Source organism: Gadus chalcogrammus, chromosome 15 (genome assembly GCF_026213295.1).
Source record: "Gadus chalcogrammus isolate NIFS_2021 chromosome 15, NIFS_Gcha_1.0, whole genome shotgun sequence".
Taxonomy (NCBI): domain Eukaryota; kingdom Metazoa; phylum Chordata; class Actinopteri; order Gadiformes; family Gadidae; genus Gadus; species Gadus chalcogrammus.
Window position 1 is genome coordinate 17,735,733 of NC_079426.1, and position 19,342 is coordinate 17,755,074.

The 19,342-nt window shown below is 45.1% G+C and overlaps 1 protein-coding gene across 1 annotated transcript in view; it reads right to left on the minus strand.

The window, feature by feature from the left end:
* The window catches only part of ryr2b (ryanodine receptor 2b (cardiac)), a 73,678-nt gene extending 54,427 nt beyond the window's left edge, over positions 1-19,251 (minus strand). The window contains 29 exon segments of the mRNA XM_056609997.1: positions 481-670; positions 949-1,157; positions 1,524-1,698; positions 2,017-2,228; positions 2,609-2,756; positions 3,004-3,163; positions 3,438-3,521; positions 3,793-3,896; positions 4,252-4,356; positions 4,639-4,861; positions 5,296-5,488; positions 7,355-7,596; positions 8,050-8,183; positions 8,575-8,693; positions 9,171-9,266; positions 9,554-9,692; positions 9,994-10,177; positions 10,558-10,679; positions 11,728-11,892; positions 12,055-12,211; positions 12,959-13,033; positions 13,445-13,541; positions 14,525-14,645; positions 15,774-15,886; positions 16,070-16,148; positions 16,295-16,366; positions 16,579-16,683; positions 17,065-17,184; positions 18,976-19,251. Coding sequence (XP_056465972.1) covers positions 481-670; positions 949-1,157; positions 1,524-1,698; positions 2,017-2,228; positions 2,609-2,756; positions 3,004-3,163; positions 3,438-3,521; positions 3,793-3,896; positions 4,252-4,356; positions 4,639-4,861; positions 5,296-5,488; positions 7,355-7,596; positions 8,050-8,183; positions 8,575-8,693; positions 9,171-9,266; positions 9,554-9,692; positions 9,994-10,177; positions 10,558-10,679; positions 11,728-11,892; positions 12,055-12,211; positions 12,959-13,033; positions 13,445-13,541; positions 14,525-14,645; positions 15,774-15,886; positions 16,070-16,148; positions 16,295-16,366; positions 16,579-16,683; positions 17,065-17,184; positions 18,976-19,023 — 3,991 coding nt within the window. The 5' untranslated portion in view covers positions 19,024-19,251.
* Between the last annotated feature and the right edge of the window lie 91 nt (positions 19,252-19,342).

The window sequence follows — 19,342 nt, forward strand, 5'->3', positions numbered from 1 at the left end:
ATTCATAATATCATCTGGAGGCGCACACCTTTTGGCTGTGATAATATATATTATGATATAGATATCTATGTATAATATGGTATTATTTAGAAATAGAGCTCCAGGACTCCCGCACCCAGAGTTTTCTAGAATATTACAGAACACGGCCAAAAGGTGTGTGCGCCTCCGGATGATATTATGAATACGAGCCATGGCGATACATCCACTGTACACCCTAGTGCATGGTACCGTGGCTGCAAGCTGCTCATGGCCTCACCCCCACCCTTCACCTTGACCCGCCACAAAAAAACTGCACGTTTGTGGAAAGCTCATTGTGGGACTGGCTCGTAGTGGCTGTAATTCTGCACAAAGGCTGAATTTCTTGAAGGTCTTCAAATACTGTATTATGGACCCACTAACACCTATATATAAGCATCCATAAAGTAGCATGGCATGGGAATTTTAACCAATAGGAAACAATATGAATTGTGGAATACTTACTTGGAGACACCGGGCTGGTGGTCCCCGGGAGAGCACCCCCTGCAGGACTGGCGAGTACTGCAGCCGTCTGGACAGACATGCTGAGTCGGTAGAAGCCCGTCTCAATGCCTCCGAGGTTAGACAACGCCATCGTTCGCTGAGACACCTTAAGGCTTGGGGAAGCATCGGCCTTCCCATTGTCTCTGGTGACCTTGAGGAACCGGTTGAAATACACGTAATTCCAATGCAGGGTATAATCATTTCTAATTGCCTTCATCGAACATGTAGGAATTCACAATCTTTTCAGCAAGGCATCGTTCACTTGCATCACATTTTTACGGTCAACATTTAAACTGACGCCAGTACGAAAACAGAGAAAAACTCTGCAAGCATTACAGAAAATATAAAAATAGTCCCAGTTTTGCAGGACGGTCCAGCGGCCGCAGCACCTCTCCTAAAGACCCAAGTACAATAAAGGTGCCGACTAACCATCAGGTCTCGGTGGTGGGGCAGGACGGAGATGAATTGAGGCTGCCTCCAGCTCATCCAGAGGGGGGGTTCTCTGGCCATGTTGTCGGCGAAGGGCTGGTAGCCCTCCTTGAGGCCACAGCGGGCAAAGCACTGAAGCGTGGCCCCCTGCCTGCCCAGGTTCAGCCTCCCCGCCTGGTTCAGCCCAAGGCTCACCGCAGGCAGCAGGCCTGTGAGGTGGGATCAGGGGAATGAGTGAAATCAAGCAGAGCAGTGGAGAGACACAGCGGGAGAGCAGACATTAAACTCTTACACACCGTCTACATCATATATTAATGGGTGGTGCATTCCAAGAATATGGAACTTTGAGTAGTATCAGTGAACTTTTTCAGTATCAGTGAAGTCAGTATTATTTATAGTATTGAGTATTAGCATTCAAGTTTCTACTATACCACTCAAAATCCGACCACTGTGTCAAAGCTGTCCGGAGCAAGCCAAACTTTAAGCACATAAAAACAGGGGCATGCTACAGGGCTATTGGCGAGAGACTTATCGATGCGTGCAGAAAGCATTATCGTTTGAAACCCGCCACACACCGTCTCCGATGTCAAAGTCTTTGGCGGCCAGCTCCGAGCCCAGGTGGTTGAGCAGTGCCTCCCCGTTGAGGCTGACCACCATGGTGCGCTGGGCCGTGTCCAGCAGGCAGCCCACCACGTCACCCCTCTTCCAGGGACAGCCCAGAGGCTCGCCCCCCTGGTGGTACCACTGGGCCTGGAGGGTTGGAGGAAGAAGCCCCAGATGCTTACTTTGTACACTCGTCGACGTCGGCCCACGCCCTTACACCCGCACCATTTAACCTTTTCGTTGCAGCAATCGCTTTTTTCTTCAGAATGGGATTTTCTTGCTTCTTATTTTTCTTCAACGTACCACATTGATTTAGAGAGGATATAATGTCCGATGTGGACTGTGGGTGGATGGGTTTTATTATTTTAAACACGCTGCAGTGAGAAGGTTACATGGCGCAGGCATCCAATATGGATCCTTTTGAAAGTCATCATTCATAAAACTTCTGATAAAACTCCAGCTCACCGTGGAGCCGTCAAAGACATAGGCCATGTCGTCAGAGCCCAGCTCTCGGTCCGGGGAGCATTGTGGTCGAGCCCAGCCCACCCTCATGGCCCCCGCCGTCAGCACCTCAAACTCAAAGTACCAGCGGCCCTGGGTCACCGCGTAGCGCTGGTCGGCACGAAACATCCGGCCCCCCTCGGCGGAGGGCAGACTGCACGGGTCGCTCAGAGCAGCTGCAGCACCAAAGCAAGAAAGAAGTATTGCCCAAAAAAGGATGCAATGAAATATACTATAAAATAAATGCATACAATGAATTATGACGCTGATATAATTAGCAACATGCATTTTCCATTTCTATTCAAAGTTAAACTTTCAATATTCAATTCAAAATGTATTATTTTAAATCAATACAAAATACATTTTCTAAAATACATTAGGCTTAAATTGCCATCTTGTTATCGAAAAAAGTAAGCTATTCAGATTGTCCTTACAACCATCAGGGTCCATGCGATAAACCGTGATGGCTGTGGTCTGCTCTATGAAAGAGGCCTCATCATGGGTCTGAGGGGATAAAGGTGGTGGGTGATGGCTCTCAGGGGGGAGGGGGACGTACCGGGCTCCAGGGCGAGGGGCTCCAGGCTGTATCCGTAGGCCAGCAGGGTGCAGACCGCCTCCCGGGCACTGTCTCTGCCCGCCTCCCTGCTCTGCTCCTCTAGCAGGCCGTAGGGCACCAGCTGGGGGCTCCTCTTGGCCTTCCCCTCCTAAACACACCCCCACGCAGACACTTTAAACAAGTGCTTTCCACTACTTTAAATTGATGATGTAACCTCGATTTGAACCGTTTTGATCCATATATATAATTACTTCGATTACCACACAACTAACCTTTGAAAATTGCATAATAAAATCGCTGCTTTCACCAATTTTCCCAACTACCGCCCTGTTGACTATATGACACTCTGATCCTAGACGTGTGCAGGCGCTCCGGTGCTGTTGTGCAGCGCCTACCCGCTGAGCTCCATAGGTCCAGCCCTGTGCGATGAGCTGCTCGGCCCAGGCGTTGTGCTCGTTCTGGGCCAGGGCGTCCACGGCCGTCACCAGGGCCACGCCCAGCACCATCTGGCTCAGGTCGAGCGGGGCGGGCCGGTAGCCACTGGGCTGCTCATACCTCACATCAACCACAAATCACAATCAATTAGAGGGAATCAATATGTCTGGGTCCCAGCTGCCAGACAGACGGATGACAGCGCCTCTGCCTGCCTCTTGTTTATAGACGTTCGCGGTCGCTGTTCGTGTCAAGAATGACGAAATGACGAAACCTTTTTTGTCAGCCGTTGCTGATATGAAGTACTAACTCATGAGTTTCTGTATTGGCACAGAAATGGTTTCAGGGTGCGAGCCACCTTGACAATGGACAATGTGTTCTCTGCTGTGATACCTACTTTGCTGAAAGCCGTATGTACTGAAGGTGTTTCTCAGCGTGGTCGTCTGCCAGCCCAATGTGGAATCCAAGAGCGAGGAGCGTCCTTAAGGTGAAATATTGTTTATCAGACAATGCTGGCGCACTGAGCGTGGTGGCAATGCCAATATTGTGTGTGTGTGTTTGTCTTGAGGACATTCTCTCAAAGAGGGAGCATCCCCTACCCAAATCTCATTGAAACTCTACCTAACAAATTACAAAATAATCCATAAATCAAATACAAAAAATATATAATTTTAACGATGAGAAACAGTGCATCGTAGTGCATCATAGTTAGATTAGAATCTTAAACTCTCTGACGAAGGGTTGAAATGTACTTGATTGTTATCTGAGCCATCTGAAGATTCTGGTTCTTCTCCTTCTCAGGAAGCTTTTGGAACTCGACCAGGCCGGGGTCCAAACGCTTAACCTCATCTCTCACCTGTAGATCAAACACAGCAGACACAACCTCAGCCTGACGTTTTTGAGAAACCGAGGCAGACCAAATGTAGTTGGTGCAGAAGAGGCCACAGACATAGAGAGGGAGGTTAATTAGATTAACTATATACATTAGATTTTTGCATGCAGTATGTGGCTTGCATAATTAAAGTGGTGCACGTTCGATCTGAAAGGAGGAGAAATGCAGTTCTATTACCAAACAGCAATCCTGAGTTTCTGGACTGTTTGACTTTATGCTGTCTTTATGGACATCACCAGAACATGTTAAGATACGACAGAAGGGTCTGTAGTCCTATGCATTATTGCTTCCATAGTGCTGCTAATTGTATTGCTCTTACAGATCCGTAGGCCCAGCCCAGTCCTATCTTGTCCATTGACCAAAGTTCATGGATATTCTCAGCCAGTCTTTCCCGGATGTGTTCCAGTTGCGCAGGTAATTCCACCTATAGATATCATTTGAGAGAAGCTGTTACAATAAAACAAAACAATATAAGCACTACTACCGCTGGACTGTGTGATTTATGGTAGCTACATTTGTATTTGTACTATTAAGTCTAATACTAAAACAAAACGTTTCCCATTACTCCATTCACAAAGAAAGGCTACTGCTCTTTGCTTTGCAACTTAAAAGATACAAGCGCAAAGCATGTAAAGATGCCCTGATCTCCAACATAGATCCATGGCACTGTCAGTCCACTCCTATGGGATCACACCATGATGCGTACCTTGCTGATGTCCACGGGTGTGGGGGTGAAGGTGGGCGGTAGCAGGGCCATGGAGGGGCCCAGGAGCTCCCGCCCCCCGTCCTCGGGGTCCAGGCTGTAGCGCTGGCAGGGCTCCACCTTCAGCTTGGCCCCCCCGGGCAGCAGGGCCTCGGAGCACGGGGCGAAACCCGGCGGGGGCAGGAAGCGGAACTCTCCGTGCCGTCCTCCGAACAGGAAGTGCACCCTGGGGGTCAGAGTTCGGACCGGACGGAGAAGGAGTTTGAGCTCATGACATTGACAAAATAATAGTATTGAAACACTCAATCACGTATTATACAAATACATTGGCATCCCAATGCAATGTTTCATCACAGATGGGTAAAAGAGGAGCAAGAATGAGTCAAGAGGGTGATCAACTTTAACCAAAGGGTTATAGGTTCATCCCCAACATCTGTAATATACCAGTCTCTCTCTCTGATGCCCAACTTGTCCCTGATCATTAATGTCATGTATTTAAAGGATGCACAGTAAGTTGTTTTAGATAGAAGCTTCTTTTCAATGACTTGTTTGATGATAATAATCACTACAATTAGCATTCTGAAAAAGCAGGCACACTAACTAATGGGGAGATGGGGTGAGACAGAAAATCAGGAATGGATGCACATCCTTCATACTGACTTGACTCCAGCGGAGAAGCTGACCACAGGGTGCATCAGGCCGTCGCTGTTGAAGTTCTCCAGCATGCCCTGCACGGGCAGCCCGTTGACCCGGAAGGAGATGGAGGGCGCCACAAGGTCCAGGCAGCAACTGACCACGTCCTCGTCTCTCAGCAGGTGAGGGAAGGGAGAACTCACCCGGCGACTGACACAACCTGCACAGTGCACCATGGGGGGTCCAGAGGGTTACGGCAACTGTTAAACATTGTGCAAATGATCGTTAGTAAATCCCAGAGCCTCGATGTGTCTTTGCCATATTTGAATTTTGATATCACGTTGAAATTACGCTTTTCAAATGTGGAATGGAGTGTGAGAATGTAGCATTTCAGCGAATGTTACTTGAATGCAGCATTTGAGTGAGTGTTGATCATTGTCAGTAAATGCTTGTTTCACCCTTAAACTGTATTAAAGGTCCCATGGCATGCTACTTTATGGATGCTTTAATATAGATATTAGTGGGCCCCTTATACAGTATTTGAAGATGTTCCCAAAATTCAGCTGTGGTGCAGAATTACAGCCGCTACGAGCCAGTCGCACATTGAGCTTTCCCCAAACGCGCCGTTTCGGTGTCTGTAGCTTTAATGCAAATGAGGAGGAGAGAGGCGGGTCAAGGAGGAGGGTGGGGGTGTGGCCCTGAGCATCTTGCAGCCGTGGTACCATGCGCTCTGTTTACAGTGGATGTATCACAATGCCAAGGCGCACACAGCCTTTGGCCGTGTTCTGTAAATATTCTAGAACACTCCGGGTGCTCCGGCGGGAGTCCTGCATCTCTATCTAAATAATATCATATTATACATAGATATCTATATCATATAATATATATTGCACGGCCGAAAGGTGTGTGCGCTTCCAGACGATATTATAAATCTCAAACGAATGCGTCAGGTTCTCCCGACGTCTCTGGTTCTTCCACGTCCACATCAATCTGAAGTAGACTGAACCACGACATGGAGGGGAAAGGGATTGTTGCCTGCGATTGTTAACCGTGATTGTCTCCCGCCGGAGCCTCGCTGCCGAGGGACCACCGCCACGGCAGCGGGCAGCGCTTGGGCACCACCACCTTCTGCAGTGGGCAGAAGGTGGTCTTTCCACAACAAGACTCCCAACTATGAGTCTTGTTGTGGAAAGACCAGAGACGAGAGTCCGACGTGTTATGCGCCATAACACCAACAGCAGAACGGTTAACCAAATAACAAAGAAGTATACAACACTTGCGTTACAGTCCTGGAGCTCTTTAACTTAATAATATCATATAATACAGAGATATCTATATCATATAATGCATATTATCACGGCCAAAAGCTGTATGCGCCTCCAGATGATATTATGTATCACAACCAATGCTTCAGGTTCTCCAACATCAATCTGAGGTAGACTGAACCGCCTGCTGCCAGCTGCCCGCTGCCCGCTGCCCGCTGCCCGCTGCCCGCTGGCAACAATCCCTTTCTCCTCCATGTCGTGGTTCATGTACTTCAGGGAGTCAAAGCCAAAGTTCCTTTCCCTCAATTCCTTCTAAACCATGGCTGAGATAACCCCAACTACAGTCTTGTTGTGGAAATACCAGAGACGTCAAAGAACCGACGTGTTATGCGCCATAACACCAACAGCAGAACGGTTATCCAAATAACAAAGAAGTGTACAACACTTGAATTACAGTGTGTGTATCACACACACACACACAAATGTGGCGGGTCGCCCATTGTCTCATTGGCATGGCATGGCATTCTCTGGGCGGGCAAGGCAGAGAAAGGGGAAGTAACTTGGCCCCTTATGACGACATTTGGGACATCCCAAATTAGCGCACCTGAGCTTCCATTTTTTCAAAGGTGAGCAGGATACCTAGTGCTCGTTTTACACCGAACACAAGTTTTAGCCACTTGGGGACCACAGGCAGGCTAGGGGAACTCATATTAATGTTAGAAAACCTCATAAAGTGAGATTCTCATGCCATGGGACCTTTAATCTGTCTGTACCAGCGGCACCCAAACTGGATCCATCCTGTGTTCTTCCTGTTCGCCCACCTGACCAGAGACGGAGCCCGTCGAAGCCATAGGAGTAGAGGTCATCTCCCACCCCATCGCCCCCAAAGCCCTCGCCGGCGGTGGGCCAGGGGTTGTAGCCCTCGGTGCAGGCCCAGCCCACACGCAGGTGGGTGGGCTCGGCCGTGAGGAAGGGCTCAACACGGTCCACTGCCAGTTCGTAGTACCACCTGCGATGCTGGGCCGACCCATCCCCAAGGGCCAGGAATACGTTGGGCCTCATGCTAGTGAGAGGGCGACAAGAGGAAAACCATGCGCTTACACAGAGGTTTAAATGCAGCGGGTATAGAACGAGGACAATCACAACTTAAGTTTGAAGCACCATCAGAATACAATGCACCATACTTCTTTTCATGACTTCAAGGCTTCTTTGCTTGTTCACCTTAAATCTACTTGTTGCTACTACTACCACGTGTTTTGGATTGTATATACCTTCGCTTTTAGTTTATAAGTAGACTTTGACATGTTATTGTTAGTTCTGTTCATTTGTTTATTTCTTGTTGCCAATTATTTGGGATGGTGGGTTGATGCTACTATGTTGATTGTTTAACATTGTCTAAATGTTCTGTGCCTGAGGGCCCCCTTGAAAACGAGATGCTGCCTCTCAAGGGGTTTATTCTCTGATTCAACTTGGAAATAAATAAAACCTCCACATAAGAGGGCGACTGCTGCTCTACCTTGTGACCTGGTTGACCAGCCGGCTCTGCAGAAGCAGGTCTCGGTCGGGGAGCAGGCCGTGACAGATGAGGTTCTGGTTGGAGCGCACGGCCATGCCGTGACACAGAGACAGGGACGACAGCACCTCCAGCACCTGGGGGTATCCGTCACGGTGTCCCACAAATGACACGTTGACAGGGTTATGGAACAATGGTTTGAGGCAGCAGATCTAGACGATACAATTGGGGCCATGGCACTATCTAAAATAGTTTTAACCGCTGTATTGTGAAAGAATATACCGGTAAGTCTTTGAAAATATGTCACATTTAAAAGTACATATATTGCAGATATATATATAATATATTCTATATACATAAACATGTGTGCATTGACAAAAGAAAAAGAAACACAAGAAACACATTTAGGACCTATTTAACAGAACAGAGATTGACAAAAACAATTAGCTATTGGATAATTGCTTTTTTTCTTTTCTAGGTCTCTCCCCTCTCTGCTCCCAAACCCCAAGTAATATATTCATGCATGACCTTGTGATTTCGTCCATGTTTATCCAGGAGGGAAATTATGGATTGGATGTGTCCCCCTTTAATGACATTGAGGGCCTCTGGGCTCTCCAGCACCATGCAGTGCAGAACCTCCAAGACACCTTTAGATGACAGACAGGAGTACGCCTATTACAGGGAGCACCCACGGCACTGTGGCTGTTTTCTGTATTCATTGCACAGATAATGACTGCTAATTAAAGCCCACCGAGCAAACATCAGGGATTAATGTAGGCTGTCCAAGGTGGTATTTGATCATGAGTGATGCCCGTCAAAATATCTCCCAAGATAAATGGAAGAAGATAGACCTTTTCCGTTTGCTTTGCAACGCTGATCCAACTGAAGGATCAGCGTTGCAGCGTAGCGTTGAGCTAAAGCAACATGAGGCTGCTTTGACTTTTAATTCCAAATGTTTCATCGACAGATTCCAGCAGACTAAACGCTAAACTACAACTACACCAATGAAATCAACTGCTTAAACCGAACAGAAATAAGAATAAATTCCTTGAAGCATTACGTAAAAGACAAATTTAGATTTGACCTTTTTAGATTTGCTAAAAGTGCCCCAAAGGTCCACACACCTGTGGAGGCCTCCGTTCGCTCCAGCCTCTCCACCAGCCAGTCCAGTGAGGAAGAGAACCGGGCACAGCTTCTGCGGTTCCCCCTGATCAGAGACGCTGGAGAGGAATGCAAGACAGTAGACCTTAAGTAATAGCAATTCACGATGAAGGATGAATCTCATTAATTAACATTGATTAACTATCTGCGGCTAAGATACAACCATTTCTCAATAATTGTACTGGTGAAAAATAAATAAATAAAAATTATTATTATTCTATGGAGCCATCATTGTTGTTAATTGTTTTCTGACCAATAAAACGTTATTATGTCGTTCATATCATTATGGTGATGAATGATCCTCATTAAAGCAAGATCAATGTGTGTGGTTTGTATTCCTTCTGACCCAGTAGTTGATAGAAAACATTGAGGAGGCTTTCCCAGCCTTCTCCCTCTCCGCTCCCCCCAACAGATTCAGCAAAGTTAGCGGCGCTGGTGTACAGATGGAGACGATCAAGGCAGTCCACCACCAGGTTCACCACGCCCTGAAAGCCAGGAAGGACACACGCACAAACAAAATAACACACAATTAAACACAACACAAAAAAACATTAGAACACACAACCCAAATAACACAACAGGAAATAGCAAAACACAAAGGAAAACAAAATATGCAAGTACAACACAATAACATTTCGACAGAAACAACGCAAATGATCAAACTAAATACAAGACAACACATAGAAATGCCAAATAACAGCACAAAACGTTCCCTTTGATGCAAGATTACTAGCATAACAACGTTGGGTGTAAATGTAATGTTATGACAATGTTCACTCTGTGTACCTCCTCTTGAAACAGGCTTTGTCTTTTCTTCAAGGTCTTCAGGCCGTTCTGGTAGGTCTCATGCCCCAGTCCCTCCTCTGGGGGCTTGAAGAAATGAATCAGATCCCCCAGACAGAGTTGTATTGTCTCTAGTTGGAGGTTTACCGAGGAGACGTTTTCTTGTTGATCCAGACCGTCCAGTTTCCTATAAAAATCAAATATATAATATGACAAATACACTAGGAAAAGGCATGGTTTGATTATCCAATTGTATAAAAGGTGATATGAAAAGGCTTCCGACAGCGTGACTACACACAATTTTACATAATGAAGGCCAAAACACGCAGAACTTCTAAACCTCGTTTTGTAAAGTCAGTTGAAATCAATCTTCTTCAATAAACATTTAATCAAAATATTTTTAAGTTAGCCATATCATCATCAAGCGGCACTCGTTAATAAGCATGCATAGCAGATCACTGTGTCACAACGTCAATCTAACCATGACATCACTGCCACTGACACACCACGGCTCTAGCCCGCTGTGGACTGAGACTACAGGAGGCCAATATGGTTGAGTGTTTGAACCTGACGAATGCAGTGAAGAGGTGAACCGCCGTGCGGATGAGCCTGGCGATGCCCGACTCCTCTCTCTGGGAGCGGGACAGCGTCAGCCCGTCGTCCACGTGACCCTCGCTGTGCAGAATGGCCTGCAGAGGAACCTCGGTTAGAGCTGCTCGATAGCCACATGCTAAAGTCAATGATCTTAAAGGTGTGTAGGATTCAATAGCACTAAATTCTACATACAGCATCTTTGATTAAAGTTTGCACAGAAATCTCAATCACATTACCAGATAGAGCTCTGGTACAAAATAACAAATTATTTAAAGGGATAAACAAAGATATCTATAAATAGCTGTTTGCCTGTCTTACCCAGATTAGGACGAATTGTTTAATTCCAAAATCATCAACGTGCGGTCAGATGGGGAGTTCTCTGGGTTAGTGATGGCTTTCCGTTAGTAGCTTTTATTGACTTGCAGAGTTACATTAGCCTAGCTCCTGTTCATGTGAGGGGAATGCAGTTGTCTGCCTACATAAATAAAGTTGACTTGACTTGTAATTATTCTCCAAAGATTTATACGTGTTCCAAATAGTCAATTACTCAAAATGGATGCCATTAATAACCCAACAACATTGTAATTTGTAACACTGCACTATTTTTGGCGCAGTGATTATTTGTCTACCTGTGAGGCACCGCTGACTCTACCCTCTGCTTCAACCACCCAGAAGCAACAGATTCTATAATTGCACTAGTTGCAAAAATAGTGCCGAATTATCTGTGTGTTTGTAGACAAACTACAAACTTGTTGGGTTTTTACTGGCACTCCCTTTTTTGAGGGTTCTGAATTGAGTGAATATTCAGAACAAATTTAAATCTTTGGAAAGTAATCAGGAGCTAGGCTAACTCTGTAAGTCAATGGAATAGAAAGCAAACGCTAACCCAGCACTCTCCCCTTCTAGACGCACAATGATGAAACACATGATGGTAAGACAGGCCAACGCCAATTAACAGCTATAATTAATTAAAATAATTGAGGACCACATCTAGACCATTTGTTTAATAAACTAGGTTGATCTAAGATAATTGTTAACATATCAAACTAAAAGACGCATGGCATTTGACAGTGTGTTGTATTTTGTTTCTAAGAACGTCCACACAAGTCACCGAAAACGATCAGCAAAAGAGCAGTAGTCTACCTTGCGCTGAATGGACCCCATGCGTGCACACTTCCCGTCCACCGCCTGGTAGGTGAGCCACAGGCCGGAGGTTACATGCTGGATGTAGCAGCTTGAGTCTCCATACTTGATCTCTGCCGTGCCCATGCCCTCAACATCCTTTTTAGAGCATGGTTGAGCCTTTTCCTAGATACATAAATGAATACTTTGTTGTTTGTCAGTAGCAAATGGACATAAGTTAAGGTCAAACTAGGAGGGGATTAGGTAAACACAATTTATCTGAAAATGCTATGCCAAACAATAAAAAGGCAAACAACATAAAGTATAGTTGAGCGTGTGACCTCTGACCTTCGAGGGTTGGAAGCAGAAAGAGGAGGTGCCGACGTCAGCTCTGTTGCGCTCCACCAGATGAAGGCCGCCTTCCTCCGTCAGCCCCAGGTATCTCCCGGTGGTCAGGTGGCGCAGGCGGAAGGGCTGGCCCCAGCGGGCGTGGCTCCCGCTCCACCTGTTAAGAAGCGGAACAACCAACAACAAAACAACACCAATGTCATGTTGTTCTTTTTGTTGTGAGTTGTATTGCATTTTTTTAATTTCAGAATACTTACTTTTAATTGCAGTCTTTCTTAAGATCATCATATCCAAAATATAATCGTGGGTACTTTTGCACACTTTTTTATTACTATTAATTGAAGGAGACTTGTATATTCGCTCCCCTCTCAATGACGATAGTGGGTGCAGGCTACCTTGCAAGGCAAATGCTAACATTTGTGATGGTTCACATGCAAAAAGCGAGAGGCGGTTGCAAGGAGTTTAAAAGGAGTTGCAAGGAGTCTGTTCATATCTCATGTTTGAACTGAGAACAGCATGCTTCGATAATAAATAGCTCTGTGAAAATAGTTCCAAAAGTACATTCTAGTGATTAAATGTTTTTAACACCAGTCCACAGCGCCTGCTGTTTCAAAGAGGGACCTCTATGGCGTTGCCGTGGGGAAAAAGCAATGCGATACAGAGATACTGATACTGCAGATTCTAACAGGACAACAAAATTCTGATATAACCCTTATTATTTTAGGACAAAACAATACATAATTTACGCTTTTCTGTACAAAATGAGGAAAACCAGTAACAGTTTTCTTGTCAGCAGACGAAAAAGTACCATCACAATAGCTAAACCAATACAGATTGAACACCCCAGTGTGGGCATAACATTACATATACAAATAATAATTGGGTCATTGCTAATACTACTTACATGACACGCAGAATCTCCAGTCTCCAGAGGGAGCAGGCCTGGCTGGACACTGAGCCAATCCCATAATGGATTGTTCTGGATGCACACAAACACACACACACACACACACACGCACACACACACACACACACACACGCACGCACACGCACGCACGCACGCACGCACACGCACGCACGCACGCACGCACGCACGCGCGCAGCGCGCGCGCGCGCGCACACACACACACACACACACACACACACACACACACACACACACACACACACACACACACACACACACACACACACACACACACACACACACACACACACACACACACACACACACACACACACACACACACACACACACACACACACATATAGACATGATATGAACAATAAAGTAGCTCTAAATATCCTTGCTGACACAGTAAACGTTGTCTTCAGTGTGGATGGGAGTGGAAGTTAAGGGTTAGGCTTCGACCTTAGCCTCCCGACTGACCTTTGCAGCTCCTCTCCATACTCTCTGGAGGGCAGGGTGAGGCAGGCGTCGCTGTGTCCGTGAAGCAGCCGCAGTGTGTCTCCTCCTTTCAGGTAGCCTACAGGTACCAACCGAGACCAGAGACCAGAGTCAGGCTATTGTTTTCAGGTAGCCTACAGGCACCAGCAGAGACCAGAGACCAGAGACCAGCGTCTGGCGTATGTTTCAGGTAGCCTACAGGCACCAGCAGAGACCAGAGACCAGAGTCAGGCTAAAGCCTTCAAGGACCCTAAAGGTACCATTAAAGAACAGAGACCAGAGTCAGGCTAAAGCCTTCAGGCACCAGCAGAAACCAGTCAGGCTAAAGACTTCAGGCAGCCTTCAGGCACCACCAGAAACCAGTCAGGCTAAAGACTTAAGGTAGCCTACTGGTACCACCAGAGACCAGAGACCAGAGACCAGAGACCAGAGACCAGAGACCAGAGACCAGAGACCAGAGACCAGAGAACAGAGACCAGAGACCAGAGACCAGAGTCAGGCTAATGCCTTCACGTAGCCTACAAGGACCAGCAAAGACCAGAGACCAGAGTCAGGCTAATGCCTTCACGTAGCATACAAGTACCAGAAGAAACCAGAGACCAGAGTCAGGCTGAAGCTTTCAGTAAGCCAACAGGTACCACCTGAGACCAGAGTCAGGCTGAAGCTTCCAGGTAGCCTGCAGGTACCACCTGAGACCAGAGTCAGACTAAAGCTAACGTATAATGGGATAAAGCTCATTAATGTGACATCTGCAGTTATAATTGCGATAGGTAAAGATGAATAATTAAACATTTGAGAGTAGTACTGATGAGAAAAATCTGTGGAAGGATAACCTCAGTAAGCCATCATCAAACTCTGTGTAATGCATAATTATAACGGAGGAGATTTCCTTCTTTCTTTCGTCTTCCAATTTACTGAAATAGCGATGGAGCAATTAGTTTGCTCTATTCACAGACCGCAGACGTTCTGCAACAGAGCGACACGCTGGGATTATTGATTTGTTAATCAGAAGTTTGGTTCTGTCGGCGGTGATAAGGAGAAAAAAAATAGGGTAAACCGTGCCTTGAGCCACTCCACTGGCAGAGCAGACCGGTGCCACGCTCCACAGAGTCTGCTGGAAGGCTGCGTCCACCACCACCCTCCCACTCTGCCTGTTGTCCAGCACAGTGCCGTAGGACAGGTGCTGAGGGAGACCAAAGACCATTACAACATGTTCATCACCATACCAAGCACTGTGCTCAACCCCATTCAAACTTGAATTGCATCAATCAAAGACTGGGAAACTCAACTAGGATATTTTGTTAGGTTTTGTCATCCTGATGAGCGTTGCTGCACTGTGCCACGCACCAAAAGTTGAACACATCAAAACTTTTATGTGCCTGGCAAAAAAAAAAAAAAAACACGTGGTGCATCACAACACTACCCTGATCAGATAGCACACAACTAGGTTAAAAACTCATCTTCATGCGTTCCTAATCACCACTTAATTAGAATCAGGGCTTCAGGACCATTTCTATGACCTGCAGATTTGAGCTGGCAACTCCAACTTAAAGATAAAGATAAATAGACTTTCTTAAACACTAAAAAAAGGTAGTATAAAAAAGGCATTTGGGTTTAGGGTTAGGGTTAGCAGCTATTTCAATGTTAAAACAAGTGAAAAGTACATTCAAAAGCTAAACATTGACTTAATAAGGGGATGCAGATTTAATAAACACAAAAAGCTATTTAGACGACTGTGTTTTTTTCTTTTCTTGGTGGCATGACATCCATCCTCGTGCAAAGCTCTAATTCTGCTGTGCGGTTTCATTTATGCTTGCACAATGAACAGACCCCCTTTTAAGCATTGTAATGATCTTAGGCCCAATGATTCGATCTCTCATTCTTCCAAAGCCACGTCTTTGGAAACTTGGCTTGGCTCAGCCAACTTACATTACCACAGGGAAAATTCTTAACCGTGACAGACCTATTTATAACACTACAGATTCAAGGTTCAGTTTAGAATAGTTTTTAGGTTCACCTCTGCTTCTGACCCTAATTTACTGGTTCACCTGATGATGACAAAGAGCCTTGTCCAGCAAATACTTACATTTACAGAAAAAAGATTAAGCATAACAAATATAAAGCATTGTATATTTTCACTTCTGCCTGGAACTGAGAGAAGCTTGGCTTTTAGTATTCTTATAGTGTTTGAGTAAGTACGACATCATTGTGTTTGAGTTAATATGGTATCGGAATAGAATTTACATGTCACTGTTTGACCTCTAAAAATACATTACTCTGACGTTTGACCTTTTCAAATGCCTCCACTTACCAGGTATCTCTCTGAGGAGATACTGACCAGTATGAGGTCATCTCCAACACGCACCTTCTCGCCCTCTGACCTCTGCATGGACGCTGGGTGGACAGTCCACCAGCATGACTCACCTATAACACATACACACAAACACACACACATGCACACACACACACACACACACACACACACTCACACAAACGGACACACATACACATACATAGACGTCACTCTGCTGCAGCCGGGTGTAAAACTCCTCATGGAAGTGTCGTGATTATGCAGTTTGAAATGCTTTATTGCAATAAAAATATTACCTTCTTTATCTTCTTGCAGACCAACATCAAATGCAAGCTTATCAGTTGAAGACAGAGAAGAGGACAAACAGCTGAGATACTGTGGGTAAAAATAAAGGGTTAAAACAAGTGGAAGCTTTTAGAACTTTCCATGATGCATAAGATTTGAAGTGCAATTAATTAAATAATGACTGCTTTCCATACATAACACAACATGTATCCATTAACATAATCCATATGCCTCACCATGCCACTGTATGAATGTCGGAACAACACCGCCTGGCCATACAACAGTGTTCGATGACAGTCTGGGACTGCCTGGAAAAACAATGGTCATCACTGTACCGTCTCATTTATCAAGGGGGCATTTATGAATTAGCAAGACAGATAAACACAGAGAAGAGGAGAGGAGCAATGAGAAGGAGAGAAAAAATAGAGAGGAACGAGGAAAAGAGAAGAATGAAGAATAAGAAATTAGCAAGGAAAAGAGAAATGGATAGAATAAAAGGAGAGTGAAGAGACACTCTTACCCCTGCGGTGGGGTCCTCCCTAGAGGCCAGCATCTCTTGAAGGGCTCGGACAGAGAGGCACTGGGCCAGAACAAATACACACACAGAGAGGTCCGGTGGTACATTCTGGAGAATATATAGAAAAATAAAAGGAAGCGAGGTTAATACAAATTCATTATTGACAGATTCATTATTGACTTAAAATGTTTCATTATAATTAATAATCATACAACTATTAACAATTTCCTTAACTGTGGTGCAGTCGGAATTATACCTCTACTCATCATTAATATGTAATAGGTTATTCAAAGGTAACACATTTCCGAATTAACGGTTTAATGAATTAATTGATTAATTTGTAATCTGCTTGCTGCAGCATTCCCTTTTCTATCCATTTTTCTAAAATGTCTAAATGTTGTTTTGTCCCTGGAGAGTAGTACTGCATGTTCTGCATTATTAGTTAGTCCTGGTGTATCTCTGTTGGAGAGGAGATGTTTTGGTCCGCACCTTGCAGTTAGAGGTGGGCTCCAGACCACAGAGTCTGCAGCCAAAGCCTTCAGCCGCCAGACACAACTTCAGCTGCTCCTGCTCAGAGCTGAAGGTGCTCTGCAACACCACCTCGTCCCCCTGACATGGAGGCACACACAGACGACCAGTGCGCGCACACACACACACACACACACACACACACACACACACACACACACACACACACACACACACACACACACACACACACACACACACACACACACACGCACGCACGCACACACACACACACACACACACACACACTCACACACACACACACACGCAAACAGACACACACACACACAGACACACAAATACAAACACACACACAGACAAGTACACATGCAGACACACAAACACACACATACAGACAAGTGCACGTGCAAACACATATACAAACACACACACACACACACACAAACACACACACAAATGCATAAAGAGATGCCCATACAAGTCTCTCCCACACGCACACACACACAGACATACGTGAAGACACAAATGTCAGATAAACGCACATGCACACAGACGCACAGATATACACACAAACATTAATAAAGATCACTGCTTGAGCCAAAATCAACATAGAAGCCACAGGTTTGAAGAAGCGCAAATGCATAGACACATCAGCCGTGAAAGCTAGCTCGACTCCTTTTCATTCCTATCCTGGACAGATATCCAAGTCAACAGAATGAGCCGTTTCCACTGTCTATTTAAGGAGATTCTGGATGCAAAGGTCAGATGACTGCTTTCCACAGTCAAACCAGACCACCAACACCTCTGCAACCAGGCTGCATGGCACTATGTTGGGACAGTAGTGCAGTGCCGTGCCTGACCTTACGTTCACCTTCCCCTCCACTTCCCATATCAACGGAACCCTGGAGTCTGTCAGTCACACATCATCATACACACAGACAGTAAGGGGCCTTCTCAGTGTCAGTTGCTGGAGCTGACAGTGGTTACGTTGCATTTACTACTGTGTCGTTCGCTAATGACGTTCCCTAGCATGTTTACAATGCTTTCACAACGCTAAAGTGACTTTGGCAAGAATGTTATACACATTGATGATGAACTGCTGTAAGGAATTGTAATCTGAGACTTAACCTCTCAGATCAACTAAATTAATTGACAGAAAGGTTCATGCTCATGTAAACAATAACTGTGAGTGCTAATAGAATGTTACCACCGAGATGATGTGGTGTGTGTGTGTGTGTGTGTGTGTGTGTGTGTGTGTGTGTGTGTGTGTGTGTGTGTGTGTGTGTGTGTGTGTGTGTGTGTGTGTGTGTGTGTGTGTGTGTTTGTGTGTGTGTGTGTGTTTGCACATCAGTCACACGCTCACTCTGACATGTCTTTATCATAGGGTATAAATAGCAAGATGTTATCGAGTACTCTAAACACTGGAGCAATGATAACATGATAAAACAATCTCTAGTCTGGAAAAAAAAACGCAAAAAAAAAGAAACACCTTTTAAAAGGTTTAATTTGCTAACACAATGTAGTAAAGTATTGTATAGTATCACAATGTGCAGAAATAAGAGTAATGTTGCATGATACTTACCATTTAAACCTATAACAGTTGTACTAGTGTTAATGCAGCATGCATGTGATTTAACTTACAGTAGCCCACTAGCCTACAGTGCATTTGTCAACAATAAAATATGTAATGAAACAGGTATAAGCTAGCCCAGCCTTTCTAACCTAATGAATGTATTGGTTATTAAAGTAAATAAAAAATGGTTTCAGTTCTTAATTTAATAAAGACAGCCGCATCCAAAGATAACAATAGCCAGCCGGCATGTGTGCTACAGTCGTTTGGATGGAAAACCATCATAAAAATACACTGTAAATGATTTAATAAACCAGAGACACAACTGAAAACGGCCTTACCGTGCGCAGAAACTGAATTTCCTCTTCGTTTTCTCTGGCCTCAGTCATTTTAACCAAGGAACAAATAAAGCAGCCGAAGTTAAAGGGAGTTTTGAAGGAGAAGGGAGACGGTGAAAGTTTGGAGCGCAGCTCGCGGGATGCTCAGCAGTGGGCGGAGCCTAAATTATAATTACATAAAATTTGCATAATGAGGAAAGTTCCTCGAGAGCACAACTTCATTTGGTGCAATTAACAAAACAACCTCCAGGACGTTAATACTCCGTATCGTATAGTCAGTACAGTAACATTTAAGGACCTACACAATTCCTAATGAATATTTAATGTCCAGTGTTCACCATTTTTTTCATTTATCTCTAGAGCTCTAGTG